Source organism: Rhincodon typus, chromosome 4 (assembly GCF_021869965.1).
Source record: "Rhincodon typus isolate 14 chromosome 4, sRhiTyp1.1, whole genome shotgun sequence".
Lineage (NCBI taxonomy): Eukaryota > Metazoa > Chordata > Chondrichthyes > Orectolobiformes > Rhincodontidae > Rhincodon > Rhincodon typus.
Window position 1 is genome coordinate 81,893,519 of NC_063335.1, and position 10,578 is coordinate 81,904,096.

At 39.1% G+C, this 10,578-nt stretch overlaps 1 protein-coding gene across 1 annotated transcript in view; it reads right to left on the reverse strand.

Annotated features, from left to right (window-relative positions):
• Positions 1 to 395: 395 nt before the first annotated feature.
• The window catches only part of LOC109929753 (calretinin-like), a 117,654-nt gene continuing 107,471 nt past the window's right edge, over positions 396 to 10,578 (reverse strand). The window contains exons 7-10 of the mRNA XM_048596146.1: positions 9,926 to 9,981; positions 9,789 to 9,828; positions 7,683 to 7,736; positions 396 to 509 (exon numbers count right to left, since the gene is read on the reverse strand). Coding sequence (XP_048452103.1) covers positions 396 to 509; positions 7,683 to 7,736; positions 9,789 to 9,828; positions 9,926 to 9,981 — 264 coding nt within the window. The remainder of the gene's footprint in view (positions 510 to 7,682; positions 7,737 to 9,788; positions 9,829 to 9,925; positions 9,982 to 10,578) is intronic.

Below are 10,578 nucleotides of genomic sequence, written 5' to 3' on the forward strand. Positions count from 1 at the left end.
TCTATCACCTTGACTGTTCAGTAATAGAAGCATGGCTTTCTTTCTGCACTGAAAGGCAAAGCAAGACAAGACAGAACAACTGTGACCTTACATTTTTTGAATGAAGTGGTAAATGCAAAATGACAACACAGAAGCAGAATGTCCAATAAATGTAAAGTGAATGAGCACTCAGATGCACACTGTTTCAATGCGTGACATGGGTGCCTGTCCCTGTGCACTAAGTGGCCCAGCAGCAGCATTATAATGTAAGATGTTAGCGATCTCTAAAGTGCAATAGCAAAGAACTGAGCTGTATTATAATCGAAGATGTGCCAAGATGCTCTGGTGAGGCTGGTACTTTGGGTGCAGCTGGTCACTGCCCATGATGCATGGCTTGGGGTGTTGGGGAACGCTGGCTAATATGCAGGCCAAGATACTGGAAAGCTGCAGCTACCAGGGTAAGAGCTCTGACTTTGAAGTCGGAAATTGGTGCCATTTAGTTTATCACTGGTACCTGGGAAACCAGCAACCTGCGTTGAAGTCACGTTAGCTAATAATATGTTAATGATTGCAAACAGGACTCACAACTTAATAGTGAGATTCTCATCCCGCCATTGGAATCTTAAGAGAAAAATAAATTTCTTTTTCATGATGTTAAGATCCACATTTTTAAATTTTTGCCACTTAACTTTCTCGCCAGATTGTTTACGTACTGGGAAAATTCTACCTAGTGTTTAATTTTCAGATATGTGACCACTTGTAGGAATTCTCATACCCCCAAGCTTAAACCTGTTTCTCCCTCGTCCAATACTGTCAGGTCTGCCTATTTCCAGTATTTTCTGATTTAACTTCATGTAACAAATTATTTTTTATAGTTAAATTTGTTGTGAAGGGAGTCTTGTCACGCAGGCAATCTCTGCATCTTGATGCATTTACAATAGTGGTAGGACATGGGAGTTCATGTTTAGTATAAACAAAATCTAATATTAACAATAGAAACTTCCTCTTACTTATGTGTTTTAATAGGTGTTTTACTAAATAAATATGATCAAAACAAGTGGCTACACAAAAGCTCGCTTCCTGATTAAGATTCGGTATCAACGTTTTACAAATTGCTGTGTTTAAGGAGCAGTAAAAAACAAAATGAATCTAATTCAGTGTATTTCACCACAAGCAGGTTGTTTTCTATATCCGCTATATAAGTAAAACTTTTATATGCTGTGTTCAAAATAATTCTTTAAATTATGTCATGGAAGGACAACATTATTTAAAGTTTTGGCAAAGATTTGTACTTCTGGTTGTGGGTGAGGTTGTTGACTTGCTCGCCCAGCTGGCTTGTTTTTGTACAGACGTTTTGTCACCATGCTTGGTGACATCATCAGTGGAGCCCCTGATGAAGCGATGTTATTCTACTCTGCTTGGAATTTATACTGTCCAGTCCGTTATGGTGAGTACTGTCATTTCTGGTTTTGATCTGTATGGGTTTATATATGGGGTCCAATTCTATATGCTTGTTGATTGCATTACGAGTGGAGAACCATGCCTGTAGGAATTCCCAGGCGTGACCATGTTTGGCTTGGACTACTATGGTTACCTTGTCCCAGTTAAATTTAAGTCCCTAAATTCGATCTCAGTCTAAGCACAATGTCTGAACATCTACAGCTTTCTATGTGCAGAATTCAAAGATTCACAACCCTTGGAATGAAGAAGATTCTCTTCTCAAACCTTAATAGCCAACCCATTATCATTGAAACTGTGACCCTGCCCGCATTCAAAAATAGAAGGAAGCAACCACTAACCTTACACTATAAAAATAATTCAAGAGTTTAAAAATGTTTTGCAGCATTTAGTGGTTGATGTGAAGTACTGCAAATAGAATGTAAAATGCTTCCCCATAAACAATTTTATTTAGATCCTAGAATTTTGGTTCTCCATCGGTATATTGAGTTTTTCTTTATTAAGCAAAACTCTATATAATGTCCTTTTGAAATGATTTGAGATGTTATATTAAAGATGCTACACAAATATAAATTATTGTACATGCAGTAGGATGCAGTTCAAACCACTGGGACTGAATTGGTTCTTTCAAAAAGAAATCTAATCACTTTCACTCCTTTTTTCTCATATGTCTACATCTTTTTCATTGTTCAAATATTTACCCAATTACCTTTTGAAGGCTACTACTAAGTTAGGAAACATCACCCTAATAAAGCAGTCTGTTCCAAATCCTAACCCCTCGCGTGAAAATGTATTTCCTTGCATCGCCTATGATTCTTTTGTTGAAAACTTTTAACCACGTTCCCTGGTTATCAGCTGTCAGCCACTGGAAACAGTTTAGTTTTATTTGCACATTCTCAGCCTTACATGAAGTATACACTATTTCAAATCTCCTTATTAACCTGCCCTACTCTAAGCCCACTTTTGCTGCAGCGTTAGTTTCCCTATCTTGGTCCAGACGGTCAAGTTTTAAGTTTCTCCTGCCCCAGACTTGTGTCAAAAGATATCTGAACAGGTTGATGGAATATATGGAAAAGGCGGCTTGCAGAATGTTCTATTACAAATAAGGCTGCTCTCTGCTCTATGGAGAACAACCACAGCTCCTACATTCTATCATATCTCTCATCCCAGGAACCATTCTAGCAAATCTTTTACAGGCAGTACCCAAGTTATGAATGGTTCTATTCTTGAGTACAATTATAAGTCAATTTGTATGCAAGTTGGAATGCATTATAAAATGAAATCTAAAAAAAGTTTGTAACTATGAACAAATGTTTGCATGTTGGATCTTTAAAATTAATATTTAATATACTTTTGAATGGGATCTCAATTGTAAGTAGGGGGAGGCAATGGCCCAATGGTATTATCGCTGGACTGTTATTCCAGAGACCCATATGATGTTCTGGGGACCCAGTTTGAATCCCACCATGTCAGATGGAATTAATATCTGGAATTAAAATCTAATGATGACCATGAATACATTGTCAATTGTTGGAAAAACCCATCTGGTTCACTAATGTCCTTTAGGGAAGGAAACTGCCATCCTTACCTGGTCTGGCCTACATGTAACTCCAGACCCACAGCAATGTGGTTGAACTGCCCTCTGGGCAGTTAGGGATGGGCAATAAATACTGCCTAGCCAACGATGCCCTCGTCCCATTAATGAATAAAAAAAGTGTTCATAAGGCAGATGTTCATAATTGGGGGCCACCTGTATTTACAATCTCCACAACCTTTGCACATGTCCAATATGAGAACCTGAAATTGGCTACAGTACTCCAGCTGGACTTGACTGGTATTTTGTACAGATTTAGAACAGCTTCTTAATTTCGTACCCTACCTCTAACATATAAAGACAATATTGTAGGTGTTTTATTAAGCTATCCTGCCACATTGAAAGGATTGTGTACAAGCATCCATAGGCCTCCTTGCATCTCCTTTAAAATCATAGCATCTTGCAAGTAGTACACACATTGTTCCTTCCAAAATATATCTCTCTATTTTCTATATTGAATTTCATCTGCCAAATATCTGCCGTTGCATTAGCCTATGTCCTCACTATAGTTTAACTGCAAATTTCATAATTGTGGCCGAAATCCATCATTAATATGTTTATAGCAAAATAACAAGATTTTTGCAGAGCAAAAGGAGATCACTTGGCCCCTATCATGTGTACAGCAGCTTTGCAAGTGAGAATGCACTTTGTGACATTTTTCTGTCTTCACCACTCCCTGCCACCACCACCCCACCACTAATCCTGCATATTCTTCTTTCACTGATAAACATCTAATTCCCCTTAGAATAGCTCAGCTGAACCATTCTATGAATATAGGAGCAGAAGTAGGTAATTTGGCATCCTTAGTCTACTCCTCCATTCTATAAGATCGTGGTTGATTTGATTGTGGCCTCAAATCAACATGTTTGCCTATCCAAGACAACTACTGACACACGCACACGCGCACGCACACACCCCACATCATTAACTACCTCTACCTTAAAATATTCAATGATCCCACCTTTATCATTCCCAGGGGAAGAGTCTTGGAGACTCATTACTCACAGAGAAAATGATCCTCCTTATCATCATGTTGAATGGGAGACCTTTTTTAAACTATGTCCCCCAGTTCTTGTATCTTTGACAAAGGGGAAAACCTTTACAGCATCGACCCTTTTAGGTGTCATGTTCCCTGAGGATCTGATGTATTTCATATGTAAGTTAACATGTAGCACTGACAAATATTACAGCACTAAGAAGGTATATCTGCACTTAGTTCCATACCTTCCTCCAAGTCATCATCTCTTTTATAAATTTTAATGTTTCAAACACTATCCACTTCCAATTTAAAAACAATTATTGATTTTGAACCTATCATCATTTATGGAATATTCTATCTTCTGAAAGCACTGCATAAAATATTCCTCCTTCTCTATCTCTGGCTCTACTAATTCTACTTTTATGCCTTATGCTTACTGATTTACCAGCTACTGAAAATAGTTACTCCCTTTTCAAATGTTCTTCTCCTTTGTGTACCTCTATGTAACTTCTAACCTTTGATAAAACTGAGAAATTAGGTTATGGTATTTCTTAATGATTAATATCTCAGCCCGTTGTTATAGCAAATATTAGCTTTGTTCATGGATTGAACGTCTCTTCTAAATAGGATCTTTAGAAGTGGACACAGTGCATGCAAAATTGGCCTTAGGTACTGCGAAACAGGAGATAAAACAGTAGCCTATTTTATTTCCACTTGAATTTATTTTCCAATGACTTCAGTCTACTTTGGGTGGATTGTAGTTCTTACGGTGCACTTCAATATCAATAATCAGGTCAACAACATTGGAGGACAGTCTAGGACCAAAGGGCATAATCTGAGTAAGGGGGTCACCCAATTAGGACAGAAATGTGGAGAATTTCTTCTCAAAGAAAGGAGGGAATGTAAGGAATTTTTTACTGCAGATGACAAGAGAGGTTTGGGCATTAAATATATTTGAGGCTGAAATAGATTTTTAATTAGGAAAGGAATCAAGGATTATGGAGAAAAGGCAGTAGAGTGGGACTGCGGATTATCAAATCAACCATCATCTAATTAAATCGTGAAACAAACTTTATGGGCCAATTAGCTTTACTTCTGCTCCTACATTTTATGGTTTTATGATCTAATACAGGCATCAGCCAAACATTCCACTTGCATTTGGTTTGGGACCCTCTATGGGTTTTGAGTCTGTAAGTTCCCAACGGCCACCAATCCAAAATTGCAGAATCTGCAACACAATATGTGGGATCTTGACACTTTTAAAATCTCTTTAAGGAATGAGACTCCAAGACTGTTCCATTTTCTGGTTCAGAATGGTTAAACGTCATTCTTCATAAGTAACACTTCAATTAAACCTACACAACCGACAGCCAGGATTAATTTTCAGTGAGAGGTGAAATGCAATTTTTTGCAAGGTTAATGAGTTAATTAGGGAGAGCCAGCTGGGCACGAGCCACAGTTGGCATGGGCAACGCCCCCCCCCCCCTCCTTTAGTCAATGGCAGGAATTAGGGCTGCATTTCACAAATAGCAGTAAGTTGAATGGCAGCTGCAAGAACTTCCATTCCATTAAAGTTGGTGGCCAGTGCAAGAGTGACCTCTGTAAAGGCAGTCAGAGACTCTGAGACAGCAAAGTAAAGCAGCACCTGAGAACTTTATTCAAGCACAACCCCAATGTAAATGCAGGGAGACGGGGTCCAAGACTCACTCAGGAGTTTGAACTCTCTCCAAATACAATGGTAAGAAAGTACTTCTTTTATACCATTACACAAACAGGCTGACGCAACCCCGAAACTATATTAAATACTATCCACATCTAGCATGAGCTGTAAATCTATCAACATCACGTAGTTTACTATCATTGGTATACAGCTCCTACACTATCACTCTGGGACTATTATCTATTGAAACTTTTATCAAAAATAAACATGCAGTTACACATCATGCCTAGCCCTGACCCCTTGTCACTAACATCTGCAGACTAGTTTGCTTCCTGCTGGAGTATGGCCTGTTCCCTTGGGAACTATCTTTTAACTAGTTGCCTGTCTCTGCAGCAGCAAGCAAGTGCTCTTTTAATCCTTACTTTTACCTATATGTTTGTTCCTTATTACATGCCTGTGAGAAAACTGTACTTCTATAAGAAATCTACACTTACTTTCCCCCTTCAGCCAGCAACCACCACCCCCCATTGCTGGGGACCCAAGGGTCTGCTGAAGGATTGCCACGTATTCTGTCCACATGATGCTGAACCCTCCAGATATTGGCAAAATGTCTGCCAAGTTAGTAAGAGGCTCTTAATTGGCCTCTTAAGTAGCTCAATTGGACCACAAGTTAGCAACTGATCTGCTGTTGCGCCGCACCCCACTTCCCCACTGGCAGTGGGAAAATTCCAGACGTTTCCCTGTCACTTTTCCAGCTGTCTGACCTCTCAACCTGTTTCTGAAGGGCTGATAATATCTAGCCTATAGTCACCAAACAAATTCTTCTTCAAAATTGCCATTATCTAAATTGTACTGCTTCTCCATTGTTGAGAGGGTACCAAGAACTGTATTTGTGATGGATAATGTCCCTTGATGTTCACTTTAAAGTAAAATATTAAGGATGATGACATTAGAAATAAAAACAGATAATGCTGGAGAAACTCAGCAGGTCTGGCAGCATCTGCAGATAGAGAGAAACAAGGCTAGTGTTTCAAGTTCAAAGATGCTTCTTTGGAACTTTTGAAGCTTCTCATTGCAAGGATTGGGTTGTGAAGCAAATGGTCCTGCTGTGATGTTGTGCAGTACATAATCAAAATTAATTGTTTGAATCTTAGTCATTTGTGGGATTATTTGTCCAGTGAGTTATTTGCTAACTTTTGAGACGCCCTGCAAAGTGACTTTCTCTATTAAAGCAGAATTTCACAGAATGGAACTTTGTTCCACTCATCCATAGTTAGCCCAACCCTGAACTATTGTCCTGGTTCAGAAGTTTCATTTCATATACATGGGTGAGTTATATAGTGGTATACTATCTGCCAAGAGTGTAAGGGCAGAAATCAAGTAAGAAGCAGGACTTACTCTGTGGCACCAATAGAAGTGGCAAGCAACCCTATTTTGGTCAGAAACATGCTGAAGACAGCGCTAGACTTGCACTGAAATCCTGAGCCTCAAAGAAGACATGAGCAGTAAAGTGCTAGGCCCAATTTATAGGTAGGAGAAGCTTCTACAAAGCCACCTCCCTCTATTCTGAGAACTCAGTCTTTCTGTAACATGACGTCTTCCACACAGTGACACCTCAAAAGGGCAATTAGTGGTAATAAATTTAATCAGCAGCCACTGCACTGAGTGGGAAAGGGAAATTGTATCAGTGATTGCACCTAGCTGACCAAATTTCCCATCATTCTCCATTGCAATTCCACCTGTTTTTTGGGGAGGAGAGGTCCCCTCTGGAATGTACAATTGAACATTTTTTTCAACGTCTGAAACCATTCTTCACATTAGCAAGTCTTTAATTATGACGTTATTATTTTATACAATAATTAAATGGTATTTGGTCGTCTTGAGCTCTGTTCATACTCAAAATCATAATATTACTACTTTAAAGTACTGAAACTGCTTCTTTTGTAGCAATATGATCCTGATAGTACATTTAGTTAACTAAAAGTCGATATATTAGGTGTTAGAAAACTTACCTGATCATAATAGTCAAAAATATCATTAAATTCTGTTGAAGACATATTCACCCCCTGAAAAGTAAAAAAGAAATCACATGACAGAATATTGAAGTAAATGATATTTCTGTAAATTGCAACCAATTGTTATAATACTTGTAATCTATAAACATATCCAATATGAATGATCCTTCTTGCTTGCTGTGGATTCAGGTTAAATAAATTTCTACTGTAAAATGGAAACATCTGTAGGGATAAATTACTGAGATGCTCAAATTTGTACTGAAAACAAAAAGTGCTGGAGATCACAGTGGGTCAGGCAACATCCATGGAGAAAAAGCAAGCCAACGTTTCGAGTCTAGGTGACTCTTCTTCAAAGCTGACGTGAAATGTGGAGAGGGCAGCATTAATGCAATAGTTGGGATTAGGGTTTGCCATGCTGGGGGAGAAAGGATGTTGATAGTTCAGATTAAGTGATCGGAATGTGAGAATGGTAGAACAATGGTGTGTCTAACTGCCAGATTGGAAAGAACAGACAGTCCCACTGGGGTTGGGGGGAGGGGAGACAAGACATGGTAACAGACAATGTAACAAGCAAAGCTAAAAGAAAGGGAAGGAATGGGTTAACAACCTGAAGGCATCGAACTCAATATCTCAACTCAGGGTCATGCTTGCGCATAGACCGGAGGTTTTCTGCAAAGTGGTCACCCGGTTTGCATTTGGTTTTGTCCAATTTACAGTAGGCTACATGGGGTGCACTGAATACAGTACACAAGATTGGAGGAGGTACAGGTGAATTGCTGCTTCACCTGGAAAGACTGTTTAGGAACTTGAATGGTGAGCAGGGAGGAGGTGAAGGGGTAGGTGTTGCACCTTCTGTGGTTATGTGGGAAGGGGGCAGTGGTGTTGGCAAACAAGGAATGGACTAGGGTGTCCTGGAGGGAATGATCCCTGTGAAATGCAGATGAGGAGTGAGGGGATGATGTGTTTGGTGGTGGAGTTGTCTGAAATGGCAGAGAATGATCCTTTGAATGCGGAGGAAGGTGTGATGAAAAATGAGGACAAGGGGGACCTGATCACCTGAGCACACGAGCATGATCCCAACCTTCCCATAGTCCGTCATTTTAACACTGCATCCTGCTCACATGCCTATTTGTCTATCCTCGGCATGCTGCAATGCTCCAGTGAATTACAGCAAAAACTGGAGGAGCAACGTCTCACCTTCAGGCTAGGCACTTTATAACAATCTAGGCTCAACATTGAGTTCAATGCCTTCTGTTTGTGAACCCATTCCTTCCCTTTCCTTAGCTTTGCTTGTTACATTCTCTGTCACCATGTTCTCTCACCCCTCCCTCCACACCAGTGAGACTGTCTGTTCTTTCCAGTCTGGCAGTTAGACACATCATTGTCCCGCCATTCTCACCTTCTGATCACTTAATCTGAACTGTCAACATCCTTTCTTCCCTCAGCACTCCAACCCCTCACCCTTCCCCGTTATTGCATAAGTGCTGCCCCCTCCACACTTCACATCAGCTCTGATGAAGAGTCATCTAGACTCGAAACGTTAGCTTGCTTTCTGTCCATGGATGCTGCCTGACCTGCTGTGATCTCCAGCATTTTTTGTTTTCAGTATCTGTTGGGACAGTTTTAAAAGTGATAAAACTGTTAAGAATTTTGTAAGCAATTACTGCCCAAAGTGGGAATTTGGCACCTGCCTGATGAGACCCAAGAGGTTGATGCTGGTTTGGCTTCAGGTGGGACAGCACAGTACCACCCAATTTGAAAGTGCATCTTAAGAACTTGTAAAAAGCAGCAAACCACTCCTATCCTGGAGACGGAAAACAGAGGCTTCCGGCAAACACAAAATAAGAGCTAAATTTCACTGTGACAGAAATATGTGATCCAAATAAATGTCGATGTTACATATTTTAGAATTTGAGTATATCATTGTTTTATATTGACAGCATTATGTGCCATTTGTGAAGTTGAGAGCATACACATATTTATATTTCAGTTATAGGATGGAGTTTCTAATCATCCCAGTTGCTCAAGTTACTGTACTTTGTTTATCCCCAAATATGCATTTCTTTTACCTGTCAATATACCTATTCCAAAGAAAGGACCTACCTGAAATTTAAGAAGAAAATTTTCTTTATCAGGAAGTAACCTATTCAAAAATGAATTTTGCATATAAGTAGATATGTTTTTACTATTTCAATAATATTGTTGCTTTAAACAATAAATTTGTATTGAAAATGACATACCTTGCCATTTCTCCCAGTCCCAGCTTTCCGTCATTATTTGAATCGAACATTTTAAGCTTAAAAATAAAAATTAAAGTTTCCTAAAATGAATCAAATATTTACCTTTTTCAGAAAATATAAATGAAGTTAAATTTATTAAACAAAATGTTGCATTAATAAATTTGCAAGGTTTTTTTGGTCACAGGACTTCAAGTCACAGATAAACAAGTTACATTATAGAAGTCTGAATTGTTTTTTCTATTTCAACGACCAGATATGTTGACATTAATTATATGATCTGGCTGTTTTCTGTGTTTGTACATCTAACTTCAGAATTCACAAGTCACTTGGCCAAAGGATGCTGTATTGTTTGAGTTGACAGGTTGCTGCATGACAAATTTATATCAAAGGATATTGATGTTGAGCATACCATTTATATTGTGAAAACCATGTTCAACGGGAGGAGTTAAAACATGCTACTGGCAGATGTAACTTTTAAGTATCAAATTTGAATTCCTTTTTCAGACTCCATTGCCTGCTAACTTCTGCCAATTTCCTAGTTTTGTCCTAAGGTAACAAGGTGTAGAGCTGGATGAACACAGCAGGCCAAGCAGCATCAGAAGAGCAGGAAGGCTGACGTTTCGGGCCTAGACCCTTCTTCAGAAATGGGTTTT